The sequence below is a fragment of the Macaca fascicularis genome, chromosome 19, assembly GCF_037993035.2.
Source record: "Macaca fascicularis isolate 582-1 chromosome 19, T2T-MFA8v1.1".
NCBI classification, from domain to species: Eukaryota; Metazoa; Chordata; class Mammalia; order Primates; family Cercopithecidae; genus Macaca; species Macaca fascicularis.
In genome coordinates, this window is record NC_088393.1 from 59,516,074 (window position 1) to 59,531,438 (window position 15,365).

A 15,365-nucleotide genomic window follows, 5' to 3' on the forward strand; every position below is an offset into this window, starting at 1 on the left:
ACAGGCATGAGCCACTGTGCCTGGCCAGCCGTGATACAGATGCTCAGCTCTGTGCTTCCTGTCTCATCTTCATGAGCTCCAGCCAAAAGATTCCCTCAGGTAGCTATTACTGCTCCCATGTTAAAAAAGAGAAAATTGACATTCAAAGAGGGAAATGACTTGTCTGAGATCACACAAGTAGTGACAGCTGGGATCTGAACACGACTACATTGTGATGTGCCGATAAATGTTTAACAACTGGCTCTCCAAAGGGAAAAATGTATGTCTGTGTATAAACACATATGTTTACAATAAATTTTGTAATTGTACTGATTATAAAGGATATGTACCACACACTTTACAAAGAATAATAATATAATCGAAAATTCTCTTTTTTGTAAATACCACACAATTATAACTTCAGGGTGACTTGCTATTTCCTGCAAAATCCAGTACCAGTTTTTATTTTTTGGGGGCTGGAGTCTCGCTCTGTTGCCCAGGCAACTTGTTAGGATGGTCTCTCTTCTTAATGTCTAAATTCTACAAGAGGGATATTTTTCCCCCATAGAGGCACCATTCAGGGTGAGCTGGATATTGTTAGGATTTGGGAGCCAACAGGGGCTATCATTTATTCTTGTTCTTTGACCCCATCATAGGCCATTGCCTCTTCTCTGTTTGCTGGTTCATGCAAGACCAGGAGCTCCCCCAGTAAATGATCTGAAGGGTAATACCCATCCCCCGCAAGTCATGTCTCTCCCCATCCTCTTGCTCAGCCTCAGTCACAGGAACCACCCTGTGGTTGATTCATCCTGACGATTATTTGAGGTAGCTTAGGAATGGATGGTTGAGTTGTGAGTTGTCGAAACTCAGTCAAACTGGCTCAAGTTAAACCTGCTTGCTGGAAGAACACAAGGGAATTTAAAGGAAGCCAACTGCAGACAGTGTGTCTAGACCTTAGAGGAACCAGAACATTATCTGGTAGCTTCTCTCCCCGCCACCCTTGCAATCTGGGGCTGCATCATCTCTCACTTCCTCTCTGTTCAAATCCTCTGCTCCGTTCTCTCTCTGTGACTCTTTCTAGCAAATGATCCAGCTGGAGGGTGTTCTGGAGATTCTGCAAATTTGCAGTTGGTGTCAGAAGCGAGGGTGGTCTCGGACGGAGGCGGTGCCCCTAACTTTGTAGCAGGGCCCTATTTTACTGCACTCTCCTTCTGGGCCTCAGTTTCTCCATGTGTCAACATAGGAAGAACTCGCTGACTTCCTGGAGTTGGTGACCTAAGGGGTTCCTGGATTTGCAAGTATCCTGGTTAATTATAAAAGAGGTACAGAAGCAAAAAGTTTAGTTAAACCATCCTTTATTGAACCCTTTTGTATGCAGGGGGAAGGCAAGGATAACACAATGCCCTCCAGAAGCTCTGGGGTCAGTGGTATAGGTTAAATAAATGCATTGGATGCTGATGAGTAAAGCTTGCAGAGCTTCATGGGGGGTGTGCAGAAAAAACCATCATGGGAGTCCAGAGATGAGCTAGATTCCCAAGGACCACATCATGTCATCAAAACTCAGGAATCTCCCCTTGCACTGGAATGAAATCAGCTCTCATCACCCAGCTCCTCACCCAAAGACAGGTTCTGCTGTAGGTTAACTTTGGATGCTCCAGGCCACTCTTTCATCTCTCTTCTTTCCATTCATTCTCCTTTTCTCTTCTGTTTCTTGTTTATAATAAAATGATGGCTGGGCGCGGTGGCTCATGCCTGTAATCCCAACACTCTGGGAGGCTGAGGTGGGCAGGTCATCTGAGGTAGGGAGTTTGAGACCAGCCTGACCAACATGGAGAAACTCTGTCTCTACTAAAAATACAAAATGAGTCGGGTGTGATGCATGCCTGTAATCCCAGCTACTCTGGAGGCTGAGGCAGGCGAATCGCTTTAACCTTGTAGGTGGAGGTTGCAGGGAGCCGAGATCACGCCATTGCACTCTAACTTGGGCAACAAGAGTGAAACTCTGTCTTAAAATAAAATAAAATAAAATAAAATAAAAAAGATGTCTGTAATGGTAATTAAATGATTGCTTCAAGAGCTGGCAACAGAAATCTTCTTGATGGGGTGCTGTGGCTCACACCTGTAGTCCCAGCAGTTTGGGAGGCCGAGGCAGGCGGATCACAAGGTCAGGAATTCAAAACCAGCCTGGCCAATATGGCAAAACCCTGTCTCTACTAAAAATACAAAAAATTTAGCTGGGCATGGTGGCGTGTGCCTGTAGTCCCAGCTACCCTGGAGGCTGAGGCAGGAGAATCACTTGAACCCAGGAGGCAGAGGTTGCAGTGAGCTGAGATCGTGCCACTGCACTCCAGCCTGGGTGACAGAGTGATACTCTGCCTCAAAAAAAAAAAAGAGCTGGCACCAGAAATCTTCTTAAGGAGGATGCTATTATTGATAAATGACTTGAGTTGGGAAAGGAGACCTGAGGGATAGAGTCAGAGTCAAGAGTAGGATGGCTAAATTTCTCCACGTTTAAAAAAAAAAAAAAAAAAGCAGAAATCTGAAGGTGAGGAGATAGGAGGGAGGGTGGACTTTTAAAAGGATGTCTTAAGTTCAACGGAAAGCTTTCATGTTTGTCTGTTGCTGGCCAGTTGCCTATTCTCACATTGCCAAGCTTCTTTCTGTAAAGCGTGTTTCATATTTAAATACCTTGTGCAGGTAGCTTTTCAGGAAATTGAGGGAAATGTCTTGAGTTCCTCTCTGGGTTAATTTCATTCAGGGCAGCAACCACCAGACATTGTATGAATTGGACTAACTCAGTTGAAGCAAGACTTAGAGCCACAGGTAAAAACATAGGCTCTGGGGGCCCTCCCTTGTGGGGAGGACAATCTGTTTCCCAAAATTTATGATGTAAAAGATTAGGCAATCAGGTAGACCTCAAGGGGATGAGGGGTCTCCAACTGACATCTCCATAACTTTATATTTTTACTGAGTTGTTGATCAATAAAGGCTGAGGACTTTATATAAAGTATCTTCTTTTTTTTTTTTGAGCCGGAGTCTCACTCTGTCACCCAGGCTGGAGTGCAGTGGCGTTTTCTTGGCTCACTACAGCCTCTGCCTTCCGGGTTCAAGTGATTTTCCTGCCTCAGTCTCCTGAATAGCTGGGATTACAGGAGCCTGCCACTACGCCCAGCTAATTTTTGTATTTTTAGTAGAGACAGGGTTTCACCATGTTGGCCAGGCTGTTCTTGAACTCCTGACCTCTGGTGATCTGCCTGCCTCGGCCTCCCAAAGTGCTGGGATTACAGGTGTGAGCCACAGGACTTGGCATATATGAAGTATTTTCTTGTATATCTTGCCTGATTTTAGCCATACTCTTTCACACTTCTCCCTCCTCCTTCATTTACCTAGGATGACTACATAATTTATTTTTCATAGCAGGGCACTTTTCAGAATGGAAGTGGACACTACTCAGCATTATGCCAGAATGAGGGTATCGTTCACTACTCATAATTCAGGACTAATCATAATGGGTATATTCGGGTTCATTTCAGGCAAACTAGGATGCAGATGACAGCTTCTTCCTATCATTTCCCATCCTGACCACCCAAAGCTGAGGTCCAAAATCAAAAAAGAAGTCAATAATAAACTCATATCTGTTTATTCTCCCGAAATCAGGGGACATAAAGGCTTTTTTTTCTGATGAGTGGGTAACCCTAAAATAAGCAGGAAATGCCTGTGGCTCAGCCTAACCCAAGGTGAGACAAAGCTGGAGCTGGGAGCTCGAAAGTGTCCCCAGCTCCCTCCTCACTTCGCCTGTAACTGCACCTCTGCAGAAGGTAAAGTAGAATTGGTAGCTGTGTCACTGGTTTGGGCTGAGTCCTCGGTTAGGGCCCTCTCCAGACTGGTGGGCAGAGAGTGGATCAGCCTCTCCCGGAAGTCCTGGCCCATGAAGACATAGAGCATCGGGTTGAGGCAGCTGTTGAAGAAGGCCAGGGCACTTGTCACATCCACTGCAATTCTAAGTTCTTTGGACAGGCCTTGTAATATGTTATGGAGTCTGACTGTGGCTATGAAGGCCACCACCTGATATGGGAACCAGCAGAGAAAAAAGGCAGCTACGACAAAGGAGAGGACCCGCAAGGGACGACTGGACTTAATTAAGCCTTGCTTGTGGATCTTGGTGGCAATAAGCCCATAACTGACAACGACGATGGACATGGGCACGCTGAAGCCAATGATGAACCGGATGATGCCTCTCACCGTCAACATGGCAATGGTCACCTTCAGCTTCTCCACAGGGTCATTGGTCCAGGGTGAAAAGTCAAAAGTGCAGGCTACTGTCCCTGGCCCGAGTTTACCAGGTACTGTAGTCACACGAATGATAACTGGCAATGTGAGGAGCAGAGCCATCACCCAGGGCCCGATGATCACCTTCTTGGCCAGGCTCACGGTGCGGTGGTTCTGGGTCCAGACTGGATGCAGGACACAAATACAGCGGTCCAGAGCAATGAGGGCGATCAGGAAGACACTTCCAAACAAATTGATATCCACTATGCTAAAGATGAATTTGCACAGGAACCAACCGAAAGGCCAATGTCCTCTCATGACCTTCACGACCACTAAGAACGGCAAAGTGGAGGTGAAACAGAAGTCAGCCACAGCCAGGTTCAGGTAACTGATGGTGGTGACTGTGTGTCTCATCCGGAATCCAGCCACCCAGATCACAAGCCCGTTGCCCAGGACCCCGAGGACAAAGGTGACTGCAAATACCAGATAAGTGAAGATATCCAGGAAGAGATAGCCAGCAGCTATAGCAGGTGGCCCTCCAGAGATGTTCGTGGGGAGAGAGGAATTTGTCTCCATTTTGTCCACTCCTGAAATAGTGCAGTCATGGTCATTCCTCAGTTATGATCCTCCGCACCATTTCCCCATCCCCTCATTTCTGCCCCTGCCAGTTTTCCCACTGATAGCTTTCTCACCTTCCCCTAGAGCTCCCACAACAGCTGGAACATCTTCACCACTGTCCCTTACACATGTCCACATGTATACATTGGCAATCTTTTATTGTACCTGTTAGGCAAGATTACATCTTTTCTTTCTTTCTTTCTTTCTTTCTTTCTCTTTCCTTTCTTTCTTTCTTTCTTTCTTTCTTTCTTTCTTTCTTTCTTTCTTTCTTTCTTTCTTTCTTTCTTCTTTTTTTCTTTCTTTCCTTCTTTCTTTTTCTTTTTTTTTTTTTGTGATGGAATATTGCTCTGTCATCCAGGCTGGAGTGCAGTGGCATGATCTCTCACTGCAACCTCTGCCTCCTGGGTTCAAGCGATTCTCCTGCCTCAGTGTCCCGAGTAGCTGGGACTACAGGTGTGCACCACCCCACACCCGGCTAATTTTTGTATATTTAGTAGGAGTGGGGTTTTGCCATGTTGGCCAGGCTGGTCTTGAACTGCCGACCTCAGGTGATCCACCTGCCGCAGCCTCCCAAAGTGCCGGGATTATAGACCTGAGCCACCGTGCGTGGCCAAGATTGCATCTTATGACACATCCTCATAATTGCTAACCTGCGAGCCCCTACCAGGGAGATTAAATGGCTAAGGAAATAGGGTCCTTGACCTCCAAGAGGAGAATATGGGGCCAAAGATGTACAGAGAAAACATGTATTCAAACAAAAATGTTCATAGAGACACTCCTCACTATAGCCAAAAGGTAGAAACAACCCAGATGTCCATCAACAGATGAATAGATAAACAAAATGTGGTTTATCCATCCAATGGAATATTATTCAGCCATAAGAAAGAATGAAGCACTGATATACGCTACAATGTGGATGAACCTTGAAAACATGACGCTAAACAAAAGAGGGCTGGGTGTGGTGGCTCACGCCTGTCATCCCAGAGCTTTGGGAAGCTGAGGTAGGAGGATTGCTTGAGCTCAGGAGTTCATGATCAGCCTGAGTCACATAGCAAGATCCTCATCTCTACAAAACAAAAAAATTAAATCAAATTAAATTAGCTGGATGTGGTGGCACACACCTGTAGTCCTAGCTACTCAGGAGGGTGAGATGGGAGGCTCATTTGAGCCCAGGAATTCAAGGTTAACAGTGTGCTATGATTGAGCCACTGCACTCCAGCCTGGGCAACAAAGCGAGACCCTGTCTCTAAAATGAAAGAAAAAAGAAAGGAAGGAAAGAAGGAGGAAAGGAAAGAAAGAAGGAAGGAAGGAGAGAAGGAAGGAAGACAACACCAGTCACATATTGTATGATTCCACTTGCATGAAATATCCAGAGTAGCCAAACTCACAGAGACGGAATGTGGATTAGTGATTGCCAGGGACTAGGGAAAGTAGGAGGTGGGGAATTATTGCTTAATGCTTATGCAGTTTTTGTTTGGTGTGATAAAAAAGTTCTGGAACTAGATAATGGTTATGGTTGCAGCACACTGTAAATGTACTTAATGCCATTGAATTGTACATTTAAATGATTAACTTTTTTGTTGTTGTTTGAGATGTGGTCTTGTTCTGTCGCCCAGGCTAGAGTGCAGTGGTGCAATCTTGGCTGACTGCAACCTCCACCTCCCATGTTTAAGTGATTCTCCTGCCTCAAGCTCCTGAGTAGCTGGAATTACAGGCACTTGCCACCATGCCTGGTTAATTTTTATATTTTTGTAGAGATGGGTTTTCACCATGTTGGTCAGCCTAGTCTCAAACTCCTTGACCTCAGGTGATCTGCCCACCTTGGCCTGCCAAAGTGCTGAGATTATAGGGGTGAGCCACTGTGCCCAGCCTAAAATGGTTAACTTTTCGTTATGTGTATTTTACCATCAATTTAATAAAGAAAAAATAACAATGTATGATATCAGAAAATCAGTGGGTGACAGCTACAGTGACCTAGTGTCACACAAACGTGGACTAAGACTTTCTCTCACCCATGACTCTGCATAAGAACTATAAGATATGCAACTTCTTGGCCGGGCCCAGTGGCTCACGCCTGTAATCTCAGTACTTTGGGAGGCTAAGGTGGGCGGATCACGAGGTCAGCAGTTCGAGACCAGCCTGGCCAACATGGTGAAGCCCCGTCTCTACTAAAAATACAAAAATTAGCCAGGCATGGCGGCGGGCACTTGTAGTCCCAGTTACTCCGGAGGCTGAGGCAGGAGAATCACTTGAACCTGGGAGGTGGAGATTGCAGTGAGCAGAGATTGCGCCATTGCACTCTAGCCTGGGTGACACAGCGAGACTCCGTTTCAAAAAAAAAAAAGATATGCAATTTCTCCACTCCAAATTCTGCTCCCTCTCTCTCTTTAAGGTCATGAAATCTCCCTTTCCTCTCTCATCGTGGGAGGCAAGGCATAGTATTTGGTTAGTTTTCCAAGATAGGCCAAATGGATCCGTGAATGATAATAAACGATGGATAATCAAGTATTATATCCAATGGATTCTGTGCTACAAGAAGTCAGAACAACAGACTCTGTTTCCACTCTTGTCTCTGCGGTTACCTTGGCCAGATGGATGGGAGGTGCTTCTCCATCCATTGGATGGGCTCAGCACTCTTGGGGATGCAGAAGACCGTGATAGAAATAATAGTCCAAATATGTATTGGGTATGACATTTCATTAGATCAGGTATGCAAAGTGCATGTCAGGTTCTTGCCAAGAGCTGGTCTTCCCTTTTTTTTTTTTTTTTTTTTTTTTTGAGATGGAGTCTCTCTCTATCACCCAGGCTGGAGTGCAGTGGCATGATCTCAACTCACTGCAACCTCCACCTCCCAGGTTCAAGCGATTCTCCTGTCTCAGCCTCTTGAGTAGCTGGGATTACAGGTGCATGCCACCATGCCTGGCTAATTTTTTTTAAATTGTATTTTAGTAGACATGTCATTTCATCATGCTGCCCAGGCTGGTCTCAAACTCCAGAGCTCAGGCAATCCACCTGCCTCAGCCTCCCAAAGTGCTAGGATTACAGGTGTGAGCCACTGTGCCCGGCCTGATCTTCTCTTCTAATGCTTGGAGGAGGCTTCCTCCAAAGTGTTACTATAAGGGTCACTTTCTTTATGGTACCCATTTTTCAGATGAGGAAAGTGAGACTTAGAGCATTTCAGTTAATTCCTTAAAGTCAACCGAAAACCCAGGCTGTCAAATTCCAGCAAAAGTCTCTTTCTGCCTCTGCCTTGCCACGCTACCGGCACAGAAGAGCTGTCTAATACACTAGTCACTCACCACATGTGGTTTTTAAGCACGTGAAATGTGGTTAGTCCAATTGGAGATGGGCTGCAGGAATAAAATACCCATCAGATTTCAAAGACTTAGTATGAAAAAAATATTGTGACCATCTCATTAATAGTTTTTATATTGACTACATGTTAAAATGATAATAATTTGGCTATGTAAGTTTACCTCAGATATTTTATTAAAATTAAGGTCACTTGTTTCTCTCCATCTTTTTAAACTGCCTACTTGACACTTTGAAATTACGTATTTGGCTCACATTTCTAATGAACTTTGATACTCTACAATCTCAGAAATAACTCAGACATGTCTCCCTCCCCTACCACCCATCTAACCACCAAAATACCCTGAGGACTGTTTGTCTTCAAGAATCTCTAAGGCAACCAGTTCAGAAGATTGTTGCAATGAATGAGGAAGATTCTGCAATAATGAGCCGGAACATACCAGAGAGGAAAACCTGTGCAATTTTGTCCAATTATGGTTCAAGGGAGAAATCCTGTGATTTGCAATGAACACAGACCATGGTGGCCGCCGTCGATGAAGCACTTTATACTTGTCAATCATCATTGTACCACATCCTCAACTTTCTTGCCTCTGATCTCAACAAGCACAGCATTGATTACACATCATCATCACTGTGTGACAGAAGAGGAAACTAGGAGCTTGGTGAGAAATGACCAGCCAATGTCTGCAAATTCATGAGAGGGCAGGGCTGTATTCTGCCGCTGGGTCCCACGCACCACGCAGAACCAGTGTCTTCATGTGGAGACTCATCACTGATCTGAAAGGTGACTGCTTCTGTATCACACTCATTTCCCCATGGCCCATCATAATCATTAGGGCTCTTTTGCTTTCTCCTGAAAGCTTCAAACCAAACATCCTTTCCCACCCCGACTCATGCCCTTAAACTGATGCTCTTGCCTCCTCCTCCACCAGATTCTCCTCCTGCCGGCTCCTGCATCACTGTTCTCTGCCTTCACCTCAGTGACCAGAAAACAACTGTTCCCATCCAAGAACTACCCTCTACTGGTCCCACAAAACTCATTCCCCCGTTTACTCAAGAACTTCCCTCCTTCGCTTATCCCCTCTCTCCCCTGCAGCATCATACTGTCTCTATATTCCATTATTCCCATCAGGACCCCAGTAAAGTCTAAAGCCTATTTGTTTATTTATTTATTTGAGATGGAGTCTCACTCTGTCACCCAGGCTGGAGTGCAGTGGGGCAATCTGAGCTCACTGCAACCTCCAGCTCCCATATTCAAGCAATTCTCCTGCCTCAGCCTCCCAAGTAGCTTGAATTACAGATGGCTACCACCACACTGTGCTAATTTTTGTATTTTTAATAGAGGTAAGGTTTCAACATGTTGGCCAGGCTGGTCTTGAACTCCTGACCTCAAGTTGTCCACCTGTCTTGGCCTCCCAAAGTGCTGGGATTACAGGCATGAGCCACCGTGCCCGGCCTGTCTAGAACCTCTTTAAAAAAATTATTCTTCAGCTCCACATCCTTCTTCAACCAAAGAGTCTATTGTGTTCACCAGTGTATTAAGTGTGTCTATGCCAAGCAACCCAGTCCCCCAGAATTTGTTTCTTACCCGGACTGTCCACCAGCTGTGGTTTTGCTCTGGGTAGTTCTAGGTCTGGGTCTTCTGGGGAGAGTGACTCAGGCTCTAATGATCTCAGCAAAACATACCCCAAGGAACAGGAGGAGGAGGGGTAAAGGAACTGAAATCAGCTGGGTAAGAGGAAATAGGAAATCAGAACTTCTGATGACCCCAAGAGTACATCAATATACTGTCTGCTTTAATGGCATTAGGACAGTGGGCTGGGTCTGTTTAGAAACTCATGTACCTGACTGTATTTCTCAAACTCAGTCCCTGTGGGATGCAGAGGTTCAATGCTCTCAACATCAAGGGCCAAGAAATCCAGGTGTCCAGGCCCCTGCTTCCTCCAAGGGTCAAGGTAAAGAAAGGAGCAAGTACTGTGGTGAGAGGAATCAGAGGGAAGCAATGAAAGGCAGAGAAGGAGTCGTGAGGGATGGAGACCGGAAACACAGACAGAGGTAAGGGAGGCAGGGAAGTTGAGACAGTTGGCAGGACAGCGCGTCCACACCCATGCACACCATCAAGATTAACCCCATAATCCTCTGATCTTGTGGAAGCTCATTTGTAGTCTTCTATTGCAAAGAAATAACTGTTTTTCTGAAATATTAAGCATCATTCCAAGGGTATCAGAGTGATATGGAGAAATACGGTAAGGCAGTTACAGAACCAGAGATAACGACACTGATTCTAAAAGCATTATTACCAAGACCTTGTTTCATTAAGGCTGTTTTGTTTTGTTTTTTTCTTTTAGAGATGGTATCCTGCTATGTTGCCAAGGCATGTTTCAGACGCCTGGGTTTAGTGATCCTCCTGCCTCAGCCTCCCCAAATGCTGGGATTACAGGCTTGAGCCAGGCTGTTTTTAATACTAAGAAATTTACAATTTACAATTACACCTCACAATGGCTTAAACTGGGGGTGTCCAATCTTTTGCATTCCCTGACCCACACTGTCTCCCATCACTCCCAGATGGGACTATCTAGTTGCAGGAAAACAAGCTCAGGGCTCCCAGGGATTCTACACCATTGTGAGTTGTGTAATTATTCGTTGAATATTACAATGTAATAATAATAATAGAAATAAAGTCTACAATAAATGCAATGTGCTTTAATCATCCTGAAACCATCCACCCTGCCACCCCCAGTCTGTGGAAAAATTGTTATGAGACTGGCCCCTGGTGCCAAAAAGGTTGGGGACTGCTGCACTCCAGCATCCCACACGAGGAGAATGGGGATAAGATGGAGAATCACTGAACATCTTTAATCAGAAGGGTGATATGTTCATTTGTACCCTATAAACATTTGTGTTTGTATTTTATAAACATTTTCTTGGGATCATAACAACAGATGCGTTTTAGAAGGTTCCCAAGGTATGAAGGGTAACACATGAAGACGTATCTAGGAGTCACATGGAAGCAAGCATTTTGTAAGGGGATTAAAATAAAGGGAATGGCAGAGGACATCTTTATGCACGGAGGAGAAGGGCCCAGATATCAAGAGAAAACAAGAGACAAGGAACTCCACAGAGAGTAATTGCCAGAAACATTTGTAGGTCTTTTGAAGTCTGACTGTTCTTCCTAAAACGGGGCTTCTGGGATACCCCTGCCTGTTTCCCATGAGCCCTCTTTTCTAAAACACAAGTAGATTTTTTTCCTTGCTACAGAATGGCCCATGATTAGCACACTAGGTTGGGCAAAAACAGAACCAAGTGTATGTTCAAAGGTGACTATGGTGAAGAAAAAAAGGAAAGTCAAAATGGACTTCCACTTCTGTGTTTGCGTAAGGCTAAAAGGGAAGATGCCTTAGGGTTGACCGGATGGGGATATTGCTGTCTGTGCTGCAAAAATCCCTGACCCTTCTGGTAACTGAAACATCGGAAATGGCCTCGACGAGCAGTACAACCTCCCCGTAAAGCACTGGACTGAGGTGCTGAAGCTAGATTGCCTGGACTAGAATCCCAGGAACACTGTTCACTAGCTCCAGACAAGCCAGCCAATCCGGGGGTCTGAAACATTTCCCCCAACTTTTTTTTTTTTTTTGAGACAGAGTCTCACTGTATTGCCCAGGCTGGAGTACAGTGGTGTGATCTTGGCTCACTGCAGCTTTGCCTCTTAGGTTCAAGTGATTTCCCTGCCTCAGCCTCTCCAGTAGCTGGGATTACAGGTGCCTGCCGCCACTCCTGGCTAATTTTTGTAATTTTTAAGTAGAGATGCGGTTTTGCCATGTTGACCAGGCTGGTCCTGAACTCCTGACCTCAAACAATCGATCGCCTTGGCCTCCCAAAGTGCTGGGATTACAGGAGGAAACCACTGCAATGGGCCACAAACATTTCCTATAATGGGCCAGAGAGTCAATATATTTCGTTTGGCAGGCCATGGGGTCTCCATCACAACTCCTTGGCTCTGCTGTTGTAGCCTGAAAACAGCCACAAGCAAAGTTGTAAACGATGAGCATGACTATGTGTCGATAAAACTTTATTTAAAACACTACAATTGATTTCATATAAGTTTTACATGGCACAAAATACCCTTCATTTGATTTTCTTTAGCTGGTAAGAAACATTAAAGCCATTCTTGGCTCTCAGGCCATAAAAAAACAAGTGGTGGACTAGATTTGACCCCTGATTTAACTGCACTGAGTCCCAGTCACTTCACCTGTGAATTGAGAGCAATGATACTTACAGAGGTGTTTTCTGGAGCAGAACAAATAAGATCAGTGATACAAAGCACTTGGCATGAATTCCAGTGCAATAGATATTATTGATATCTTAGTAATTACATAAACCTCTCTTTCTGCTGTTTCACATTCTCTGTGGTGAACCCATCCATGCTTAAAACTTGAACCACACCTCAGCTAACATTCACCAGATCCCTGTCTCTAGCTCAGACCTACCCTTGATGTCCAGACACATCATTTTGTGTTCCTGTTTCCTTTCAAACTCATCTCCAGCCTTTGTTCTCCTCACCTTCTCCCACAACTCCAAGGACTAAATTGTGTCACACTCCCCTTCAAATTCTTAGGTTGAAGCCCTAACCCCATGATATGGTTTGGTTGTGTCCCCACCCAGATCTCATCTTGAATTGTAGCTCCCGTAATTCCCACATGATGTGGGAGGAACTAGGTGGGAGATAATTGTTTCATGGGGGCAGTTTTCCCCCATAATGTTCTCATGGTAGTGAATATGGCTCACGAGATCTGACGATTTTATAAGGGGTTTCTCCTTTCACTCGGCTCTCATTCTCTTTTGCCTGCTGCCATGTAAGACGTCCCTTTGTTCTTCCTTTGCCTTCCGCCATGATTGTGAGGCCTCCCCAGCCATGTGGAACAGTGAGTCCATTAAACCTCTTCCCTTTATAAACTACCCAGTTTCAGGTATGCCATTATTAGCAGCATGAGAACTGACTAATACACCCCAGCACATCAGAATGTGACTGTATTTGGGGATACAACCTTTAAAGAGGTAGTTAGCTGAAACTGAGGTCATTAGGGTGTGCCCCAACTCAATATGACTGACATCCTTATGAAAAGAGGAGATCCAGACACAGACAGGCACAGAGGGAAAACTAGGTGAAAACATGAGGAGGAGGCGGTATCTACAAGCCAAGGAGAGAGGACTCAGGAGGAATCAACCCTGCTGACACCTTGATCTTATACTTCCAGCTGATAAAACTGTAAGAAAATATATTTCTATTGTTTTAGCCACCCAGTCAATGGTATTTTGTTATGGCAGCTCTAGCAAACTAAACATTCTGCTTCTTTTCATTGATTCTCATCTCAATGACAGCCCCCAAATCCACACAGTTACCTTGCTGCAACGGTTCTGAAGAAAATGGCCACAATATTCTTGGACACTCCCTCCACTGAGAGGAGGACAGGCATATTCTATCCCCTCTGCCCTGGAACCTGGGTAGGGTTGGGACTACTTTGACCGAAGAATATGGTAGAAGTGACTCCACATAGCTTTCAAGGCTAGGTCAAGAAAGGCTAGGAAGCATCTTCCAGTTCTCCTGGGACACGTGTTCTGGAGGAAGGCAGCCATTGTGTAGGGACTCTGATTCCCCTGAGACCACCATGCTGGAGAGGCTGCCTGTAGGCACTTGGGGCAATCCCAGCCTAGTTCAGCATTTGAGTCATCCCAACTCAGGCGTCTGACATGTGAATGAAGGAGCTCCAGATGACTTCAGTACCCAGTCTTCTAGTCACCCCCAAACCTTGGTTTTGGGTGGCAGAGACAAGCGTCTCCTCTGTGCCTTATCCTAATTCCCAACCCACATAATCCATGAACATAATGAAATGGTTGTTTTACATGCTATGATTTGGGTGGTTATACAGCAATCATGAATTATGAATGTGGGCTTCATAAAGACCCTTCATGCTTCCTCATTCTCCAGAACCATTTGGTCTCCAAGCACAGTCTACCAAGCCTGGAAATCGCTCCCTAAACTACCCCTTCTCTCTAGCACACTACTCCAGCACAGGCAACTATTCGACAAGTTCACCTTGATCTCTGGCAACTTCTTACCCTTTAAGATCTCTGCCTCCAACTGGGAACATTCTCAGAGCCATCCCTTTGCAGGAGGACTCTAGAACAATGTTTTTTGGAAGCATACATCTGACTAGTCACTCTCCTCTTTTCATAAGCTTTTCGTGTTCTTAAAGAGAAATTCCAAGTTCTTTTTGTAGCATTCAAGACCATCCAAGAAATTGCCTCTGCAATTTTAATTACAAACTTAATGCTCATTGCTGTCTCTCTCATCATCTCTGCTCCAGTAACGAAAAGTAACCTGCTTCTTTGTGACCCCTTTCCTGGGTGTTTTTACTCCCCTCTGACTAGAATGCATTATTTTTTCTCCTTTATCTGAGTCTTTAACACTCAGCCTAGATGTTCCCTCCTCCGGATATTGACTCTAGATCCGTGAATCTGAGTTAGTTGTTCCTTTTTAGGGGATCCCACAAGGAGCCAGGCATCTGCCTATCACTACATACTCCCACCCTATTGTAACTAAGCACTGCATTCTCACCCCTCTATTCAGGTGGTCCGCAGAGCCCATGCCTGATTGATCTCTATGTCTCCAGCAGCCAGCAAGGAAGCACCTCTTTAGAGACCTGCACCTATACAATACCTACCACCTCCTATTTCTTGATATGTGAACTCCATTGAGAGCAAATGAGTAACTGTAGGTTATGCGCCTTCTTTTCTTTTTTTTGGACGGAGTCTCGCTCTGTCGCCCAGGCTGGATTTCAGTGGCGCAATCTCGGCTCACTGTAACCTCTGCCTCCCGGGTTCAAGTGATTCTGCCGCCTCAGCCTCCCAAGTAGTTGGGATTACAGGTGCCTACCACCATGCCCAGCTAACTTTTTTTTTGTATTTTTAGTAGAGGTGGGGTTTCACCATGTTGGCCAGGATGGTTTTGAACTCCTGACCTCAAGTGATCCACCCACCTCGGCCTCCCAAAGTGCTAGGATTACAGGTGACAGCCACAGCGCCCGGCCAGTAATGTGCCTTCTTTAGTTCTGTGAGCCATTCTAACAAATTATCAAAACAGAGGAAGGGGTTATAAACATCCCCCCACCCCCGATTTACAGCCAGTC

The 15,365-nt window shown here is 45.2% G+C and overlaps 2 protein-coding genes across 4 annotated transcripts in view; both read right to left on the minus strand.

The window, feature by feature from the left end:
* HAS1 (hyaluronan synthase 1) overlaps positions 1 to 9,831 on the minus strand; it is a 34,248-nt gene extending 24,417 nt beyond the window's left edge. For all 3 annotated transcript variants that reach the window (XM_065534805.2, XM_005590139.5, XM_074024416.1), the window contains exon 1: positions 9,767 to 9,831. The gene's annotated coding sequence lies outside the window, so the exon portion shown is untranslated. The remainder of the gene's footprint in view (positions 1 to 9,766) is intronic.
* FPR1 (formyl peptide receptor 1) lies at positions 3,300 to 9,831 on the minus strand. The gene is made up of 2 exons (XM_005590144.5): positions 9,767 to 9,831; positions 3,300 to 4,835 (listed from the first exon to the last, which is right to left on the minus strand). The coding sequence occupies exon 2, from the start codon at positions 4,822 to 4,824 to the stop codon at positions 3,766 to 3,768; it is 1,059 nt and encodes a 352-aa protein (XP_005590201.2). The 5' UTR covers positions 4,825 to 4,835; positions 9,767 to 9,831; the 3' UTR covers positions 3,300 to 3,765.
* Positions 9,832 to 15,365: the final 5,534 nt, after the last annotated feature.

Excerpts from the sequence above, each read along its gene's own strand:
- FPR1 (XM_005590144.5), bottom strand. The coding sequence starts at position 4,824 with ATGGAGACAAATTCCTCTCTCCCCACGAACATCTCTGGAGGGCCACCT.